The 22,160-nt window shown below is 35.4% G+C and overlaps 1 protein-coding gene across 1 annotated transcript in view; it reads right to left on the reverse strand.

The window, feature by feature from the left end:
* Positions 1–306: 306 nt before the first annotated feature.
* Sec63 (translocation protein Sec63) overlaps positions 307–22,160 on the reverse strand; it is a 229,121-nt gene continuing 207,267 nt past the window's right edge. The window contains exons 18-19 of the mRNA XM_090408926.1: positions 10,681–10,785; positions 307–687 (exon numbers count right to left, since the gene is read on the reverse strand). Of these exons, the coding sequence (XP_090265052.1) occupies positions 541–687; positions 10,681–10,785 (252 nt within the window). The 3' untranslated portion in view covers positions 307–540. The remainder of the gene's footprint in view (positions 688–10,680; positions 10,786–22,160) is intronic.

Consider the following 22,160-nt stretch of genomic DNA (forward strand, 5'->3'; position numbering starts at 1 on the left):
ATATATCAAAAGAATGAAATATGTACCACATCTAATTGGTCCACATTTTCACAGAAAAAAATAATAAAAAAAAATATATATAAGAACAAAACTCTGCATTAAAAAAAAAAAAATTGACTAAATTTTATGACGGGTCTTAAATGTACAAGAAACTGAAAAAAATTAGTCATTCTGCACCTGTGCTAAACACTAAGAGATATAAAAATAATTAAATAATTTCTGAATTAAAAAAAAAAAGTAGTATAATATAGAAATAACACACTTGTCTTATACTATTAAAATTTCATGATGAAAAAAATACACAAATTATTACTGAAATTATACAATAATCCTTCTTATGAGTCTTTTAGTATACCTGCCTTACACCAAAGACAAAATGGAACTTTTGATGCAAACAAATTTTTTTTAATAATAGAAAATTAATCATGTTTGAGCATTCATTTAAAAACAGGTTTTTACTGTCATCAGTCACTTTTATATCATCCCAGGCCCTGAACATAATTTACTGTATTCACACATGAGGTTAAGTGCCAGAATCCTTCAGTCATCTTCCTGTACATCGTCATCATCTGTAGCCAAATCAGAATCTTCTATTGCACTTTCCTCAGCATCTGGTTCTTCCTCCTCTTCAGAAGTATCCCACTGGACTTTTGTTAAATCTACTTCTTTAGCTTCCTTTACATCTAGCTGGAAATTTTAAAAGAGTGGAAATATGACTAACAAAAATGATAATGTATAAAAATTATATCATATGACAGCATTACAGAGAAACATTTTATTTGAATAGTAACTTATTAGGTTATAAAAGTAAGTGAAATGGAATTGTCACAATTGTAGATTTGTATTAATAAATTATTTGTGCTAATTTTCATTAGCTGCAATACAATCAGAGCGCTAATACAAAAACAGTGCAACTGCAAGAAACAAAAAAGTATGTAATATACAACTGGAATATATGGCAATAACAGTGGTACTCTGACCTGTAAGGTAAATATTAAACTTGGTTATAATTTTTTTTAATTTATTCCTATTTTGGAGAACCATTTCTTACATCTATGAAATAAATAGGCACATGATCATTCTTCATTACAGTTCTTTCAAAAATAATCAAATTTGAAAGAACTGTAATGAAGAGATGCTCCCAAATCACATGATCTGGCAGCTATTTGTCCCAAAAAAGTTCAAGATTCAAGAATCTTAAGGAACTCAACAATTTGGCTGCTAGAGGACAGCTGCATATGTGTCATTGGTAAAGAGCTCTGGAAAAGATATCCTATTTTGTATAATAACTGGCAATATTGCTTGCATTTCAGTATAATATTATTTATTTTTGGTAGTTTAACATACATGCATGATTGTTGACTTTGTGAATTTGTTACTGACTTTTTTTTTTTTAAACTGAATTTTTGAATCTTGGCTTGAATGGAACACAATGGCACTATAAATGAGATCCACGTGCACAAAGATCAAATGCTGTTAATGACTTAGACTTTTCAAAAATGGTTCAATGTCATTAGTGCAACATGTATATATGTGAAAGATGTGTTTGTGGAGAGACTGAGCAGGAGACAAGAGAAGGTATGGATTTGTAGAAAGTGCAATATTTTGTTAGACTATGAGTTATCAGCAAAATGCAAATCAGACTGAAGGAATGAAAGTTAGCATAAATAAAAGAAATGTAAACAGAATGAAAACTAGTGAGACGAAGAAACATGCAGCAGAAGGAAAGGTAGCATGACTATGGGAACAACAGTAAAACTGCTGGAATGCAAGATTTGAAGAAAGTTGTTCAAAATGAAATGAGATGTGGTGATATGAGACATTTAGTGGAAACAAATGAAAGAGTTATAAAGAACAGAATAAAAGAAATAACAGAAAAAGAGCTAACAAATTACTCTAGAATAGCAGCGTATAGAGATTCCAGTGTTAGAGGATTGGTTAATGAGAGAGAGTCCATCTATCAGGAGGGAGAATGACCAAGAGAATTAGTGATAGCTGTGGGAATGAATGATTTAGCTGGAAAGAAAGTGAATATAAGTAGGGATTATCAGGAGGTTATTGAGGAGAGTGAAAGATAACAGTATAGTGGGAAAGGTTGTCAATGATGAATTGAAACAGAGAGTGAGGTATGCTCGCAGAGATGTGCGAGTAGAAAGAAGTGCAGTTGTAGTATGTGTGGCATCTATTTGAGGGAAGAACGGAATTGTACAAAAGTGACAAATTACATTTTAATGACTTTGGAATAAGTGAACTGGAGAAATTGTCACTGGATGGAAGTCCAGTGATGCAAGCAAGAGATCAGAAGTAAGAAGTGAAATGAAAGATCAGGAGAGTGGAACAGAAGAGACTGAAGTGCTCTGTAATGGAAATAGTAGTAGTGTGAGAGATGGAGAGAGAACAGGAATGTGAGGAACAGGGAAACGGGGGGGGGGACCAGGTGGACATGGCATAGGAAGAGTGAATGTATGAGGATGATCAGTATACAAATGGATCAGAGTGTGAGTGGAATACATTTACTTGGACAGGACTGGTTATAGACCTCAAAGTGATCTGCTGTGTTCATTTACAAATGTCAGGAGTATCAGAAATAAGGGAGATGAAATTATTTCACTGATTGAGTTTATTCATGAATGAAGATGATTTCCTCACAGGAATAGAAATGGAAAGATAGAGTGCTTTTACAAAGATAGTAAGGACAAGAAGGGTGGTGGTGGGGGAATGCTGCTGCTAATAATAGCAGAAGAATTATGTCTATATAAGGTAAACATGAAAGAGGGAAATAGTGGCAGTGGTTTTGAGTGGTGTGGTGTGAGGAATGAAGAGATAGCATTTGGGAATAAGGAAAATGAATTTGAGTTCTTGAGAGACAACTGAGGCAGTATGTAAAAGGGGGCATGTGAGGATTGAGAGTTTCAGATCTGATCATTTCATCAGATGATGTAATTATGCGAGGGATTTTGCACTTTCCTCCAATTGGCAAGCGTGATCATGAAGTGATCACCTAGGTTGTGGCTAGCCATATGAAGACTTTGGTGAGGAAAGAATATATCAGGAATTACAAGGTTGTTGATTGTGACAGGCTTAGGAGATAGCTTGGAGCTATAGCATGGAATAAAGAGTTGAGCAGAAAGGAAATAAATGCTGCTTGGGAACTGACAAACAAATACTTAACAGCATCAATATGTGAATGTATTCCAAAGGCCAAAGGCTGAATAAAATAGGTGTCAAATGAATGAATGAGGATTAAATGTGAAATCTGGAAAAAGGGACTTTGGAGGTAGCACAAGATGAGTAATGATAATAATCAGTTGCATAAAGAGTATAAAGGCAGGCCAGGAGAGTGATTCAGTTGGTGAAGATAGCAAAAGTGCAGTACAAGCAGAAATTAGCAAATCAGGGCAAGAAAAAACACTCAGCAGTGTTTTTTTGATATGCAACAAGTAAAGCAGGAGATTGACTGATTGGGAACTGATGCAGAGGGCATAGTTGAAGCATTCGGTGAGCAGTTCAATAAGGTGTTTCATCCTCAGTGTGAAATCAGAAGCCCAAGTGTAGAGAATGGAATGAGAGAAAACTTACTGGTGAATGAGCAAGCAGTCTTATCAATAAGGTCAAGGCTGATTACTCCTTGGAACATCTGTTTAACAAGAGTCTTGTCATAGCAGAAATCCCAAAGAAGTGGAAGGAAGGTAAAATTGTTTCACTTCACAAAGGTGGTGATAAGGCTACAAATAATCAGCCAACCTGCATATCTCGAATTGTAGTTAAGGTATTGGACACGTTCGTGAGAGAAAGGATCCAAAAATGGTTTGATAACAGTGTGCTTATGCTTGTTGTTGTGCTAGTTAGCATGGTTTGTTAAAAATAGGTCATGTTTTACAACTTGCTTATGTACTATGACAAGGTGCTGAATGCATTTAACAAGTGAGATGCATATACAATGGTATGCTTAGATTCTGCAAAGGCTTTTGATAGATTGATGTACCACAAGCTGACAACTAAACTGAAGCAAATGAGAATGGATGATAGATTAGTAAGTTGGATAGGCAACTGGCTCTCTGATAAGCACCAGCAAGTTGTGTATGGGGGGGTGCGGTATCCCAGAAGAGGAAAGTCACTAGTGGTGTGCCATGTGGGGGGGGGGGGGGGAGTCTGCCTTGGGACCATTGTTATATTGTTATTTAATTTGTATATTAATGATATTGGGATAGGATGTTGGCAACAGTATGGAACTGTCAATTCAATATTGCAAAGTGTAAGGTTCAGAAATTTGGTAGGCAACAATGGGATGCAACGTATACACTTGATGGGGAAATTTGAAGAAGTTGAAGAGACCTTGGTGTGGTAGTGAACAAGGATTTAAAGTTCAGAGGTCACATTACTCAAGTTGTGAAGTAATCACATCAGATTATGGCAATGGTGCTGAGGACCTTAACATGCAGAAATAAAGAGATTCTAGCTCCATTGTATAAGACCTTGATCAGGTCTCATATCCAGGTTTTCACGGCGATAAGGATATATTGGTAGGTCCAGGTGGCAACTGGTCTTCAAGATGTGGGATTTGAAGACAGATTGAGGGAATGAAATTTTTCATAGAATGGGGGAAAGGAAGGACAGAACAAGGGGATGTCCCTAGAAGCTGTATAAGGGTGTGAGCATAAGGATCAGGTTTTTTGCATGAAAAGTAGTTGGTGAGTGGAAAATGCATTGCTGACATTGTGCTGAATGAAAATACATTGAGTTTAAAGCATGGTTTGATGGGCTTTGTCTGTAACACTGTACCTCCTGTGGCAAGCCTTCTGATTTCATGGAGGTCTGGTGTTAATAATAACAAGATGAGAAAGAGCACAAATTTTATTTTTGGACATAAGTAGGGCTTGAGAAGTCCCCCCCCCCCCAATTGGTAAAATGGATATGTTACTCATTATGAGAAGTTTAAGAAGCTTTTCAAATAACACACAGAGTAGAATTCAGATGTCTTTAATATGCTATATTAGGAGAGATTTGTGATTTATGTAGTATTAGAAGTAATACAAATGAGAAGTATGTTGAGCAGTAATGGATATCTACTCTTTTGGAGGGAGGACAAAGGCATTCAAGGTTTGTCAAATTAAAAAAGAGGCATGGAGCATACTGTCATCAGCAAAAATCACAGAAAGGATTTGGGATTAGTGAGAGGTTATTTATAAATAGAAGAAATAGTGGTTGAATACTCCAGCACTGGTGAGGAAATCTGAAGAAAAGAGATTAACTGCTATGATATACATGCATGCATGTGAACACACACACACAATGACTAGAGAGGAAAGTGGCAATCCAAATGCAAAGAGTGTGTAGTAGACTATAAGGTTCATAAGTAGGTTCTTTGTCAAGCTTGATCAAATGCCACGGAAATGTCAAGAGCAACCACATGAATTTCCTCAAACCATTCCACAACTTATGTGCAAAGGTAGTATACTGAGAAATATGCTACAGATTGAGAATGAACAATTTCATAATGGTGGTTTCCAATTAACTGAACCTCCAAATGGTGAAGAGTTAAGTGAGAACAAGAGGGGGAGAGGGATAGCTAGCAGAATGATTTAAATCCATTCTTCAGAATGGGTTGCATATGGACTTGTTTCCACACTGGTATGATAGATGCTGGATGAATATGAGCAATTGTAAAGACTGCAGAGAATGTGTACTATTTCTGAAGTAGTAGTAGTAGATTGAATATGGGCACTACCCTATGAATAGTTCAAATGGTCATTAGTGCATGGAATCATGGCTGCTAGGTCCATACAATCACTGTATACTAATTCATGCAATCACAATGATTTAAAATGGAGGAGTACATCAATTTATTCCATGAAAAGAAATCCAATTTTAATTGGCATATGTAGCATCTTCATTATTTAGTTTTAGCAAACTGAATTTAGCATCACCAACATGAAAAGCTAAATTTATCAGATTATCTGATGCACTCTTATGTGTTTCGAGTCAGCATAGCCTATAAGGAATGTGAAGAACCAAATGGCACTTCTTAGTTCAATATTCAATCCTCGTATTCATGTGGAATACCCTACTAGATGTCCATTTGGATGTAGAATATGTGAGAATATACTGGAGATTTCAGATGCTGATGAACAAACTGTATTCTGCAGTGGCAGAAAATACAAATGCCATTACACAAACTGACTCCTCTCAAAGATGCATATGTTTGCTCTGATGTACCATAAAAATTAAAAAAAAAATTTTTTTTTTAAATTCATCATCAAATTCCTGACATGTACCCTCAAGGGGGTGTACAGGATATGATAGTACTACATGAAAAATTTACATAATTACTAACTTCCTATCTACAATTTTCCTCCAAATCAGTCTATTACTTGTCAAGACTCCAATATTATCATTATCAGATCTTATATTTCAATCGTCTAAGGCACATTGTACCGTATCAATCCACATATATCTTGGTCTTCCTCTGGGTCGTTTTCCTGCCAACCTGGCAGAGAACACTTGTTTTGCTAATCTTTCCTCACCCATTCTGTTTAAGTGACCATACCACCTGAGATTAGCTCTGCTAACGCACTCCTGGATGCTGACAATGTCAAGTTCTTTCCTAATATCCTCATTTTTAATATGATATTGCCATTGATGCCATCTGTTCACGCCTCTAATCTTTCTCAGGACTCTCATATCTGTGGTCTCTAGTCTTTGGTCAAGTGTTTTACTTCTGACCCAGCTCTCAGATCCATAAGTTAAAACTGGTTTGAACACTGTCTTGTATACAGCTAATTTAGTGTTCCGACTAATTTCTCTCTTATTCCATATGAATTTATTCAATTGACTTCCCACCATACCAGCTTTGCTGATTCTGTTGTCTATTTCTATATTTAATTTACCATCTTCAGTAAAAATCGTGCCTAAGTAGCTGAAATGTTTTACTTGTTCCACAGGTTCTCCATTCACAACACAATTGACATTTTCAATGATTCTGCCTATTTTCATTGTCTTTGTTTTTTTTTATTGCTGACCTTCATACCATATCTATTACAACAGCTATTCAATTTAGTCAGAGAATCTTGCGGACTTGTAGCGGATTTATTTAGAAGTATAACATCATCTGCATAAAGCAAAGAGCTGACATTAACATCTCCAATTTTGATATCATGTTTAATACCACTTTCCTTCATAATGTGATCCATATAGATAATGAATAACAGAGGGGATAATGTACATCCTTGTCTCACACCAGATTTAACATTAAACCATCTCCTTGTACTTCCTTCAATTCTAACTGCTGACTTACAACTCAAATAAAGACTATGTATTGCTTGATATAATGCCCCATTGACACCATATAACTGCAACGTATTGAATAGCTTCTCTCTTGGCACCTTGTCACATGCCTCTTCCAAATCGACAAAACTTAAATACAGATCTTTGTTATATTCCCATGTTTTTTTGACTATTTGTCATAAAGTGAAGATCTGATCCTGACAGCCTCTATTCGGCCTGAATCCAGCTTGTTCTTCACCAAGCTTTTCTTCCACAATTCTTCTCAACCGTTTCTCAAGTATACTTGCATAGATCTTGCCAGGAACACTCAGTAGAGAAATACCTCTGTAATTCTCACATGCAGTTTTATTTCCCTTTTTATATATGGGCACTATTAGCGTTCTACTCCAATCATCGGGAATTCATCCCTCTGTCCAGGCTTTCTGAACTATACAGTGCAGCCAATGTAAGACTTTTATACCTCCATACGTGACCATTTCTGGTCGAATATCATCTACCCCTGCTGCCTTTCCACATTTCAAGCCTTTGATGGCTTTTTCTACTTCAAGTATGGATGTGTATTCCTGACTGTGTGCTTCATGAGTGTTTTTTACTGCTGTGCTATCACTGCTTGTTTCATTTAGCATTTCGAAATAATTACACCATACTTCAAGGATATCTTTTTCTCCCGTTTTCATGTCACCTTTGTCATCTCTAACTCCTTTTACAGCACTCTTTCCTCCATTCCTAAGCTTCTTCAACAACCTCCAGAATATTTTGCCACCTTCTTGATATTTATTTTCTATATTCTTGCCAAAGTCCTCCCATGACTTTTGTTTAGCTAGTTTTACACATTGTTTAGCATTCTTGCATGTCTCTATATTCTCTAAGTGCACAAGCTGACTTATTTGACAGGAACTTTTGATATGCTTTCTTCTTTTCCTTCACTGCCTCTTCCTGTGTCCACCATGGAGTTCTGATTTTTCTATCCTTGCAGACAACCTCACCACATGCCTCTCTGGCTGAATCAATCAGGTTTTCTTCAAGGCTTGCCATTGAATCTCCAAGGTTTGGTTCCTGTTCTCAAACTCTTTCATTTTTTCTTCAATAATCTTTGTATATGTTAGTCTACAGTTCACATCTGAGAGCTGCTCAACTTTTATTTGCTTTAGAACTTACTTACATGCTATTCTTTTCAATATGAATTCAATTTTATCCTGTTCAAGACTAAATAGTGATCACTTCTAATTTCAAATCCTCTGTACACTCTGGTGTCCTGCACCAGAGAGAAAACATCATTATCAACAATAACATAGTCAATAACACTTTTCTTATTCCTTGCCTCTTCTCTCCATGTGAATTTATGCATATTTTTATATTGGAACATGGTGTTAGTAATAAGTGTTAGTTTTTTAAAATTACCTTTGACAAAGTTGAGAGCTGCTCAACTTTTATTTGCTTTAGAACTTACTTACATGCTATTCTTTTCAATATGAATTCAATTTTATCCTGTTCAAGACTAAATAGTGATCACTTCTAATTTCAAATCCTCTGTACACTCTGGTGTCCTGCACCAGAGAGAAAACATCATTATCAACAATAACATAGTCAATAACACTTTTCTTATTCCTTGCCTCTTCTCTCCATGTGAATTTATGCATATTTTTATATTGGAACATGGTGTTAGTAATAAGTGTTAGTTTTTTAAAATTACCTTTGACAAAATTTCTCTCTGCTTCTTTTTACCAAATTAATTTGTCTGTCTCTAAGGCAGCAACTCTTCTGAACTTTTTGATTTTCTGTCTTTAAGTGGATTTTATTCAGTCCAACTATCCTCAGAGTGAAGTTCTTCCTTGAAGATTTTAATGCCTACAACTCCAAATGGCTTCCCTTTTCCAACTGCACTGAACCAACATGTAGAGATGTTAAGGCATTTGCTATCCCAACAGTCTTACACAAATTGTTCATGTGCTTACCAGAATTCAAACCGTTTAACAAACTGACTAATTTCCCAATCAGAATAATAAAGTGTGTATACCCCACACAAGCATATATGTAAAAAAACACTAAAAGTTTAAATTCCATTCTGCACCACTTGTTTGTTTTGTGTGGGAAAAAAAAAAAAAAAAAGCTATCTCAGTTTTATGTACCTAAAAAACGTACACACATAAAAATCACTTATGAACATATGGAATCTGTTCTCAAAATTCAACTTGCAAATAAAATAAATACTGAGCATCTAGTTGTAGAGATGCAGCAACCTTCCCATTAAAATTCTGATTTTTGCATATTTCATTTGTCAGTTGAATAAAATATTTTGTAATTTGTACATCTGTTTGTTGTGTACTGTTTCTGAGATTCAAATGTTCAAATTGCAGAAATGGTTTAGGGAAGCTGTGGCTTCCAAAATCATTTAATGGGGATCTAAAGTAAAAAAAAAAGAAAAAAAAGTAAGAACTGCTGCTCTATGCAATTCAGACTACAATCTAGCACTGATCTGTTCTCACCATGTAGCAACACTCACATAGCCATTCTCAATCATGTATTATCTGGCATTAGAAGAACACCTTCCTCTAAGGTTGGACTCTCCTCTTACCTTTCCAGATGTTTACCAAGTTCGAGATTGTAATCTTTATTTTGGACAAACTGGGTCGTTCTGTGGAAAAAAGAATACAGGAGCATCAGTCCAGCTTAGTACAACCTGGCGTAGATACTGAATGCAATTTTCTGGTCATGAACCTGATTACTTTATCGATGTTGCTTTAAATACAAAGGTTTATTTAAGTAAAATGCTGAAGCCTTAATGCACTGCCTAAACTTAAATCAGAACGATTGTACAAATATATGTGGAAGTCTCTTCCCCCTGTATCTAGATATAGTCTGTGTGTGTATATATTGCACATGCAGCTAATATTTTAAATAATCCATTGTTAACATTCTACTTTGTAAAACCTTTCCTGCATTGATGATGTCAGTTTCAAGGCAAAATTTATGTAAATGAACTGTTATTAATGTTTGTGTTAATGTTATGTGTTAAAAACACATTTATATATGTTCTTTCATATGCCTTTTTATTCTATCCTGTTATTAAACTGGCTATCTATTCAGCAACCTGGGAATTAAGTCCATTTCTGAAAAATGGCAACAAATCATTACCATCAAATTGTGATCCTGTTTTATTCACTCCAAGTGAATAAAACAGGAATCTGTGTCAGTCAAATGACTGACACAGATTCCCACCGCCAGTCAACAGGGGATCTTCTTGCTTATGTCATCTATCTCTGAATAAATGCCATGGAATTTGGGGAATCTTAAGATGCATGGCCATTACATTCACACAAAAACACACTGATTGCATTTTATTTAAGTAATACTTATATTAAATTTAAGAAGGGTCATATATTTAACAATACCTACCTTGATTGGTTTGGTAATATCAAAATCTATATAGGAATCGCTCCGTACAATTACAGAATAAGTATATATCCCTGGCTTTGGTGGGGCAGTAAATTTCAGTTCCACCTTTAAATGAAAATTTGTTATTCAGCTTACTATACAACTCAAAGAAATAGAAAATGAAAAAAAAAAAAAAATAAATAATAATAATAACACATTAATTACATTAAGCTACTTATATCTAGCATTAATGAATTTTTTTGTTAGTTTTCCATATGAATGCTTTCTATTAGTCAATCCTTGACTTATGACAAGATTCAATTCTGATGATCCTGTGGAGATCAAAAAAGTCGCAAGTCAGAAATTACTATATAAACCATAAAGATATGTTAACAATTAACATACCTAAATTACTAAAATGTTCAGGCCTGTTTTTGTTATATTTCAAACTAATTTTACTCTTTGTTTATAGTCAAATAATACAATCTACAAATCATAACAAAACTACTGTATACAGTACTGCACTGTGATAAATAATAAAACATGAGTGTATAGTGCTTCAGTAAAATAATCAGATTGAAAAACAGGGAGTAAGAGTAATTCTTCAAAGCTGAAGAGGAGGAGATAATCAACAATACTTCAAATTAAGGAATTGAAACAAAGCATTCTGAGAATGGTTTACTAGATGTATAACTTGTGAAAGGTCTAGGCTCATCTTCAGAGGATGATGTTTATAGCAGGAGTGTCACATCATCTTCCAAAGAAGAGCCTAGACCTTTTCTTTTCTGCATAAATTTCTCTGTAGCAAGCAATTGCAGTTTAAATCATTCTTTTAGGGGTGCTTAAGGGTCAAAGCTGTATAAATGAGAGGAGACCTCCACATAGCCTTTAAAGGAATTCAAAGAACTGACTAGGGCCTCTGACCTAATGTCCAATCCTCACCTTCTCGTGGTGCACCCTGTTGGGTATCTACCTGAATACTGAACGAATGAGGATGGGCTGGAAATTTGGGATTTAGCTGACCAAATTGTAATTCTTATTGGTTAAACCAAAATTCAAAATGATGGAACAACATGACAAAATTTCATGTCAGCTGGGGCGTCGCCTAGTTAAACAAGGCCCCCATTCGTTTTCGCCAGGGAACCAAGACGAACAGCGAAAAGTCAGCTACTGGAATAAATCTCAAAACACACTCCAACTCAACATCACCAGAGTTAAAGATCGGTACTATCAACATAAGAAGCCTGAATGGCAAAGAAATGAGCTGGCTGAGGAATTAGATAAGTACCAGATCTGATAGGGGTGACTGAAACAAAACAAGACAAAAACTGGTGAGATCATTCTGAGCAATAAATTCAAAATGTTATATTCAGGCAATGACAATCAAGGAAAAGAAGGAGTAGCCATAGCATTCAGCACTAAATACGAGGCTAATCTACTTGAGACTGCCTGCCCTTCTGTGGGACAATGAGACTTATTTGTGCCTATGGTCCCACAGAAGGTTCTACTAAGGTAGAAGTGGAGGAATTTTTTGAGGTTTTAGAGAAAGCAACTGACACAACAAAAAAAGAAAAGTTGGTCCTTGTTGGGGATCTAAATAGCAGAGTAGGAAATGATTGTCAGACATACAAAAATATTTTAGGAAAATATGGAGAAAAGAGCAAAGCTAATAATAATCGCAAATATCTGTTGGATTTCTGCTCATGACATGGACTAGTTATTACTAACACCATGTTCCAACATAAAAATGTGCACAAATTCACATGGAGAGAAGAGGAAAGGAATAAGAAAAGTCTCATTGACTATGTTATTGTTGATAGTGATGTTTTCTCCCTGGTGCAAGACACCACAGTGTACAGAGGATTTGAAATCGGAAGTGATCACTATTTAGTCTTGAGCAGGATGAAATTCAATTTCATATTGAAAAGAAGAACATGTAAGAAAGTTTTAAAGCGAATAAAAGTTGAGCAGCTCTCAGATGTGAACTGTAGACTAAAATACACAAAGATCATTGAAGGAAAAATGAAAGAGTTTGAGAAGAGGAACCAAACCTTGGAGATTCAGTGCAGCAAGCCTTGAAGAAAACCCTGATTGATTCAGCCAGAGAGGCATGTGGTGAGGTTGTCTGCAAGGATAGAAAAATCAGCACTCCATGCTGGACACAGAAAGTTAAAGAGGCAGTGAAGGAAAAGAAGAAAGCATATCACAAATTCCTGGCTCTTAGAGAATACAGTGTCAAATGTAAGAAAGTTAAACACTGTGTAAAACTAGCTAAACTAAAGTCACAGGAGGACTTTGGCAAGAACATAGAAAATAAATGTCAAGAAGGTGGCAAAATATTCTGGAGGTTGTTGAAGAAGCTTAGAAATGGAGGAAAGTGTGCTGTAAAAGGAATTAGAGATGATAAAGGTGACATGAAAATGGGAGAAAAAAGATATACTTGAAGTATAGCGTAATTGCTTCAAAAAATTGCTAAATGAAACAAGCAGTGATAGCACAGTGGTAAAAAACACTCAACAGGCATACAGTCAGGAATACATATCCATGCTTGAAGTAGAAAAAGCCATCAAAGGCTTGAAATGTGGAAAGGCAGCAGTAGATGATATTCGACCAGAAATGCTGAAGTATGGTGGTATAAAAGTCTTACAGTGGCTGCACTGCATAGTTCAGAATGCCTGGACAGAGGGACGAATTCCCGATGATTGGAGTAAAGCTCTAATAGTACCCATATATAAAAAGGGAAATAAAACTGAATTTTCAAATTTTCAGATCTGAAAATAAACCCCAACTCAACATCACCAGAGTTAAAGATCGGTACTATCAACGTAAGAAGCCTAAATGGCAAAGAAATGGAGCTAGCTGAGGAATTAGATAAGTACCAGATCGACATAATAGGGGTGACTGAAACAAAAAAGACCAAAACTGGCGAGATCTTTCTGAGCAATAAATACAAAATGTTATATTCAGGCAATGACAATCAAGGAAAAGAAGGAGTAGCCATAGTATTCAACACAAAATACGAGGCTAATCTTCTTGAATGGCAGTCAGTCTCAAGTAGAGTAATGTGGACAAATATGAGAATGGGGAACTGGACAATGAGACTTATTTGTGCCTATGGTCCCACAGAAGGTTCTACTGAGGTAGAAGTGGAGGAATTTTTTGAGGCTTTAGAAAAAGCAACTGACACAATGAAAAATGAAAAGTTGGTCCTTGTTGGGGATCTAAATAGCAGAGTAGGAAATGATTGTGAGACATACAAAAATATTTTGGGAAAATTTGGAGAAAAGAGCAAAGCTAATAATAGTGGCAAATATCTGTTGGATTTCTGCTCAGAACATGGACTGGTTATTACTAACACCATGTTCCAACATAAAAATGTGCACAAATTCACATGGAGAGAAGAGGCTAGGAATAAGAAAAGTCTCATTGACTATGTTATTGTTGATAGTGATGTTTTCTCCCTGGTGCAGGACACCAGAGTGTACAGAGGATTTGAAATTGGAAGTGATCACTATTTAGTCTTGAGCAGGATAAAATTGAATTTCATATTGAAAAGAATAACATGTAAGAAAGTTTTTAAAGTGAATAAAAGTTGAGCAACTCTCAAATGTGAGCTGTAGACTAAAATACACAAAGATTATTGAAGAAAAATTGAAAGAGTTTGAGAACAGGAATGAAACCTTGGAGATTCAGTGACAAACTCTGAAGAAAACATTGATTGATTCTGCCAGAGAGGCATGTGGTGAGGTTTTCTGTAAGGATAAAAAATCAGAACTCCCTGGTGGACACAGGAAGTTAAAGAGGCAGTGAAGGAAAAGAAGAAAGCATACCAAAAGTTCCTGTCAAATAAGTCAGCTAGTGCTCTTAGAGAATATAGAGACAAATGCAAGAATGCTAAACACTGTGCTAAACTAGCTAAACAAAAGTCATGGGAGGACTTTGGCAAGAATATAGAAAATAAATATCAAGAAGATGGCAAAATATTTTGGAGGTTGTTGAAGAAGCTTAAGAATGGAGGAAAGAGTGCTATAAAAGGAATTAGAGATGATAAAGGTGACATGAAAACGGGAGAAAAAGATATCCTTGAAGTATGGAGTAATTACTTTGAAAAACTGCTAAATGAAACAAGCAGTGATGACAGCACAGTGGTAAAAAAACACTGACCAGGCATGCAGTCAGGAATACATATCCATACTTGAAGTAGAAAAAGCCATCAAAGGCTTGAAATGTGGAAAGGCAGCAGGAGTAGATGATATTCGACCAGAAATGCTGAAGTATGGTGGTATAAGAGTCTTACAGTGGCTGCACTGCATAGTTCAGAAAGCCTAGACAGAGGGACGAATTCCCGATGATTGGAGTAGAGCTCTCATAGTACCCATATATAAAAAGGGAAATAAAACTGCATGTGAGAATTACAGAGGTATTTCCCTACTGAGTGTTCCTGGTAAGATCTATGCAAGTATACTTGAGAAACGGTTGAGAAGAATTGTGGAAGAAAAGCTTGGTGAAGAACAAGCTGGATTCAGGCCAAATAGAGACTGTCAGGATCAGATCTTCACTTTACGACAAATAGTCGAGAAAGCATGGGAATATAACAAAGATCTGTATTTAAGTTTTGTCGATCTGGAAACGGCATATGACAAGGTGCAAGAGAGAAGCTATTCAATACGCTGCAGTTATATGGTGTCAATGGGGCATTATATCAAGCAATACTTAGTCTTTATTTGAGTTGTAAGTCAGCAGCTAGAATTGAAGGAAGTACAGGAAGATGGTTAATGTTAAATCTGGTGTGAGACAAAGATGTACATTATCTCCTCTGTTATTCATTATCTATATGGATCACATTATGAAGGAAAGTGGTATTAAACATGATATCAAAATTGGAGATGTTAATGTCAGCTCTTTGCTTTATGCGGATGATGTTATACTTCTAAATAAATCCGCTACAAGTCTGCAAGATTCTCTGACTAAATTGAATAGCTGTTGTAATAGATATGGTATGAAGGTCAGCAATAAAAAGACAAAGACAATGAAAATAGGCAGAATCATTCAAAATGTCAACTGTGTTGTGAATGGAGAACCTGTGGAACAAGTAAAACATTTCAGCTATTTAGGCACGATTTTTACTGAAGATGGTAAATTAAATATAGAAATAGACAACAGAATCAGCAAAGCTGGTATGGTGGGAAGTCAACTGAATAAATTCATATGGAATAAGAGAGAAATTAGTCGGAACACTAAATTAGCTGTATACAAGACAGTGTTCAAACCAGTTTTAACTTATGGATCTGAGAGCTGGGTCAGAAGTAAAACACTTGACCAAAGACTAGAGACCACAGATATGAGAGTCCTGAGAAAGATTATAGGCATGAACAGATAGCATCGATGGCAGTATCATATTAAAAATGAGGATATTAGGAAAGAACTTGACATTGTCAGCATCCAGGAGTGCATTAGCAGAGCTAATCTCAGGTGGTATGGTCACTTAAACAGAATGGGCGAGGAAAGATTAGCAAAACAAGTGTTCTCTGCGAAGTTGGAAGCAAAATGACCCAGAGGACGACCAAGATATAGGTGGATTGATACGGTACAAAGTGCTTTAGACGATCGAAATATAAGATCTGATAATGTTGGAGTGTTGACAAGTAACAGACTGATTTGGAGGAAAATTGTAGATAGGAAATTAATAATGATGTAATTTTTTTCATGTAGTACTATCATATCCTGTACACCCCTTGAGGGTACATGGCAGGAATTTGATGATGATGATGATGATAAAACGGAATGCGAGAATTACAGAAGTATTTCCCTACTGAGTGTTCCTGGTAAGATTTATGCCAGTATATTTGAGAAACGGTTGAGAAGAATTGTGGAAGAAAAGCTTGGTGAAGAACAAGCTGGATTCAAGCCAAATAGAGCTGTCAGGATCAGATCTTCATTTTACGACAATTAGTCGAGAAATCATGCGAATATAACAAAAATCTATATTTAAGTTTTGTCGATCTGGAAAAGGTACATGACAAGGTGCCAAGAAAGAAGCTATTTAATACGCTACAGTTATATGTTGTCAATGGGTCATTATATCAAGCAATACTTCGTCTTTATTCGAGTTGTAAATGAGCAGTTAGAATTGAAGGAAATACAGGAAGATGGTGTAATGTTAAATCTGGTGTGATACAAGGATGTACATTATCCCCTCTGTTATTCATTATCTATATGGATCACATTATGAAGGAAAGTGGTATTAAACCTGATATCAAAATTAGAGATGTTAATGTCAGCTCTTTGCTTTAGCAGACAATGTTATACTTCTAAATGAATCTGCTACAAGTCCAAGATTCCCTGACTAAATTGAATAACTGTTGTAATAAATATGGTATGAAGGTCAGCAATAAAAAGACAAAGACAATGAAAATAGGCAGAATCATTGAAAATGTCAACTGCGTTGTGAACAGAGAACCTGTGGAACTAGTAAAACATTTCAGCTACTTAGGCACGATATTCAGTGAAGATGGTAAATTAAATACGGAAATAGACAACATAATCAAGAAAGGTGGTATGGTACGAAGTCAATTGAATAAATTCATATGGAATAAGAGAGAAATTAGTAGGACCACTAAATTAGCTGTATACAAGACAGTGTTTAAACCAGTTTTAACTTATGGATCCAAGAGCTGGGTCAGAAGTAAAACACTTGACCAAAGACTAGAGACTACAGATATGAGAGTCCTGAGAAAGATTAGGGGCAAATGAAGAGATGGCATCAATGGTAATATCATATTAAAAACGAGGATATTAAGAAAGAACTTGATATTGTCAGCATCCAGGAATGCGTTAGCAGAGCTAATCTCAGGTGGTATGGTTACTTAAACAGAATCGGCGAGGAAAGATTTGCAAAACAAGTGTTCTCTGTGAGGCTGGCAGGAAAACAACCCAGAGGAAGACCAAGATATAGGTGGATTGATACGGTACAAAGTGACTTAGATGATAGAAATATAAGATCTAACAATGTTGGAGTCTTGACAAGTAATAGACCGATTTGGAGGAAAATTGTAGATAGGAAGTTAGTAATGATGTAAATTTTTCATGTAGTACTGTCATATCCCGTACACCCCTTGAGGGTACATGTCAGGAATTTGATGATGATCATCATTCCTTTATTTTACTCATCTTTTCCTGTTGGGATTGATTTCCTGAAACAACTAAACCAACTTGTTAACAGACGAAAATGCCTATGCCGATTTTTTTCACTGCAAACATTTTCTGGGACTCTGCTTCTTCTTGTTCTTGTGTTTTCTGTCTTCTTTTGTGATTCTCTGTGCTTATATCTTCATGAGGACTTCATTTAACAGCACTTCTGAAGCTTCTGAAAAACTTTCTACATCTTCATTGTCAACCTCCAACTAACTCTTTAGCTAGCAGTGCTATTTTGTCACCAGCCTGTTATAAGGCTTAGTCTTTGTCTCATCCAGTGAATGTATGATCATAATCAAATTCCAGATATGCACTCTCAGGGATCATACAGAATATTTTGATAGTACTACATGAAAAAGTTACACCATTACTAACTTCTGATCAACAATTTTCCTCTAAATTAGTCTATCTGTCAAGACTTCAACATTATCAGATCTTATATTTCTATCTTATATGTATGTGGAGCACAGCATTACATGGTTGTGAAGCTTGGACTTAAATAAAACAGGGCACCAAAAAGTTGGAGGCATTTGAACTTTGGTGCTGGAGAAGGATGATGAGAATTAATTGGACAAAAAGAAATATTAATGAAGAGGTGCTAAACATTATTCAAGAAGAGAGGTTACTACTGAACCAAATCAATAAGATAAAAAAAAAGCCTAATTAAACACCCCTTGAGGCATGAAGGAGTGATTAATTATATATAATCCATTACAGAAATAATGGAGTTAGAAGCCAAGAATCTCCTAATTATATATAATCCATTACAGAAATAATGGAGAGAATAGTAGAAGGAAAGAAGCCAAGAATCTCCTATATAAACAACTTAACAATAATAACTGGAGTTAAAAGCTAGAAATCAAAAGGAGAACACAAGATAGAACACTGGCATACTACTACCACCAACCAATCTTCGGATTGATACACCCAAGAATAAGAAAATATTTCTGTCTTCTAAGGCACTTTTTACTATATATTAATCTGACTATATCTGTCTTCCTCTAGTTCTTTTCCCTGCAAACCTTTTCTTTCCCATTCTGTTTAAGTGACCATCTGAGATTAGCTCTGCTAACACACTGAATGTTAACAATGGCAAGTTCTTTCACAACATCCTCATTTTTAATACAATACTGCCATTGATGCCATCTGTTCACTCCACTAATCTTTCTCATAACTTTCATATCTGTGGTCTCTAGTCTTTGATAAAGAGTTTTATTTCTAACCCAGCTGCCATATCCATAAGTTAAAATTGGTTTGAACACTATCGTGTACACACACACACACACAGCTAATTTATTGTTCTAATTTCTTTCTTATTCCATACAAATTTATTCAGCTGACTTCCTACCATACCATCATTACTAATTCTGTTGTCTATTTCCATATTTAATTAGCCATCTTCACTAAAAATTATAAATAAACAGATGAAATGTTTTACTTGTTCTATAGGTTGACAATTCAGGACGCAGTTGATGTTTTCAATGTTTCTATCTCTTTTCACTGTCTTTTTATTACCAAATTTATTACAACAGTTATTCAATTTATTCAGGGAATCTTGTAGACTTGTACTGGATTCATTCAGAAATATAACATCAACTGCATAAAGAAAAAAGCTAAGATTTAACATGGCCAATTTTGATATCAGATTTAATACTACTTTCCTTCATAACGTGATCCATATAGATAATAAATAACAGTGGAGAATAATGTGCACCTTTGTTGCACACCTGATTTAATATCAAATCATTTTTCTGCACCTCGTTAAATTGTAATGAGGTGCAGAGCTTAATTGTCCCAGAGCTTAAATCAAGACTATATATTACTTGATATAATGTTCATTTACACCATATTAAATATTTCAATTATTTGTCTAAGTGAAAATGTGATCTTGATAACCCCTATTTACCCTGAATCCAGCTTTTTTTGTTTCACAAAGCTTCCCCTTCCACAATTGTTCTTAGCCATTTTTCAAATATACTTCCATAAATCTTACAAGGAACACCAAGGAGGAAAATATCTCTGTATTCTTACATTGTTTTATTTCCCTTTTTTTTCTTTCTTTTTTTTATAGATGGGTACTATGAGAGCTCTACTTCAATCATCCAGAATTCAACCAGGCTTCTGAATTATACAGCATAACTACTGTAAAACTTTTTTTTACTTCCATATTTGACCATTTCTGGTAAAATTTCATCTACTCCAGCTACCTATCCACATCTCAGGTGTTTGATGGCTTTTTCTGCTTTTAAAGTATGGATATGTATTCCTGACTGCATTCCTGTTGGGAGTTTTCTACACGTGCTGACAATGCTTGTTTCATTTAGCAATCTTTCAAAGTAATTACTCCAGACATCTGGAATATCTTTATCTCCAGTTTGCATGTCAACCTTTATTATCTGATTCCTTTTACAGTACTCTTTACTCCATTTCTAAGCTTATTCAATATTTGTCTGAAATATTTTATGACCTTCCTGATATTTATTTTCTATGTTCTTACCAAAGTCTTCCCATGACTTTTGTTTAGCTAGTTTTACACAGTGCTTTGCTTTCTTACATTTTTCTCTGTATTCTCTAAAAGCACAAACTGACTTACTTGCCAGGAATTTTTGATATGCTTTCTTCTTTTCCTTGACTGCCTCTAAATTTCGGAGTTCACCATGGACTCAGAAAGGTTTGATTTTTCTATCCATAGAGAAAATCTCACCACAAGTCTCTCTCTCTGATTGAATCAACATTTTCTTCAGTTTGGCCACTGAGTCTCCACAGTTTAGTTCTTGTTTTCAACTCTTACATTTTTTGTTGAATGATTTGTGTGTATTTTAGTCTACAGTTCACCTCTGAAAGCTGCTCAATTTTGATTCATTCTAAAACTTTCTTACACATTCTTTTCAATGTGAAATTCAATTTTATCCTACCCAAAACTAAATAGTCATCACTTCCTATTTTAAATCCTCTGTATACTGTCCTCAAACAGTGGGTAAATATCACTATCAACTATAACATAATCAATGAGACTGTTTTTTTAATTTTATTTCTTGCATCTTCACTCCATGTAAATTGTGCACATTTTTATGTTGGATGGTATTAGTAATAACTAGTCCATGTCCCGAACAGAAATCCAGGAGGCACTTACTATTATTATTAGCTTTGCTCTTTTCCCCAAACATTTCTATATGTCAGGTAATCATTTCCTACTCTGCTGTTTAGATTTCCAACAAGAATAATCTTTTTCACTGCATCAGCTGCCTTCTCTAATGCCTCAAAAAATTCCTCCATTTTTTGAGGAATGGAGGAATTTTTTCTTTGGTAGAACCTTCTGTGGGAAAGTTCTACTAAGGAAGAAGGTTCTACCATAGGCACAAATAAGTCTCACTGTCCAGTTTCCCATTTGCCCACATCACTCTACTTGCCTGAAATGCAAGAAGATTATTCTCTTATTTAGTGTTAATTACTCTAGCTTCTCCTTTTCCTTGAATGTTATTATCTGAAAATAACATTCTGCATCTGCTGCTAAAAATATCTTGCCTATTTTTGTTTTAGTCATGCCTATTACATCGATCTGGTACTTATCCAATTCTTCTGTTAGTTCCATTTCTTTTGCATTGATGCTTCTTACAGCATCAGTACCAATCTTGAACTCTGTTGATGTTCAGATGAGATATATTCCAGGATTTGTTCCAGAGCTGATTTTGCACTGTTCACCCTGCTTCCCTGAAAAACTAATGAGAGCCTTGTTTAACTAGGAGACACCCAGCCAACATGAAATTCTGTCATGTTGTACCATTGTTTTCCATTGTGGTTAAAGCCAATAAGAATACAATTTTGTCAGATAAATCCTAAATTGGCAGCTCATTCACGTTTGTTTAGTATCTAGAAGGTGAGAATTGAACATTAGGTCAGAATCCTTGGCCAGCTCTCTGCATTTCATCTCTCAGCTTTGACCCTTAAGCACCCCATGTATGAACATATAGAACATATATTTTCAGCAGTTTCTTCCAAACATCATTTATACACTCTGCTGTCTTTCCATGCTGCATCTACAAGATATTATATTCCTTCCAAAAGTCTCTGTAGGTTTTCTCACCCTCAGCAGCAGAATGAGCAGAAGTATTTCTTAAATAATATCCTGGTCGATGAGTTGCAGGAGTGAAGTGGTATTTGGTGAACGTGTTAATGGGAAGGGCATTGTTAAATCAAGGACTGACTGTACTTACTTTAATACAGAAATGCAATTACTGTTAATCTTAATAACAGTGTCAAATGGACTGATCCCTATAAATTCTTTTTCTGGTTGGACGATTGTTTCT

Source organism: Typopeltis vanoorti, chromosome 19 (genome assembly GCF_054136105.1).
Source record: "Typopeltis vanoorti isolate ZY-2024b chromosome 19, IOZ_Tvanoo_1.0, whole genome shotgun sequence".
Taxonomy (NCBI): Eukaryota; Metazoa; Arthropoda; class Arachnida; order Uropygi; family Thelyphonidae; genus Typopeltis; species Typopeltis vanoorti.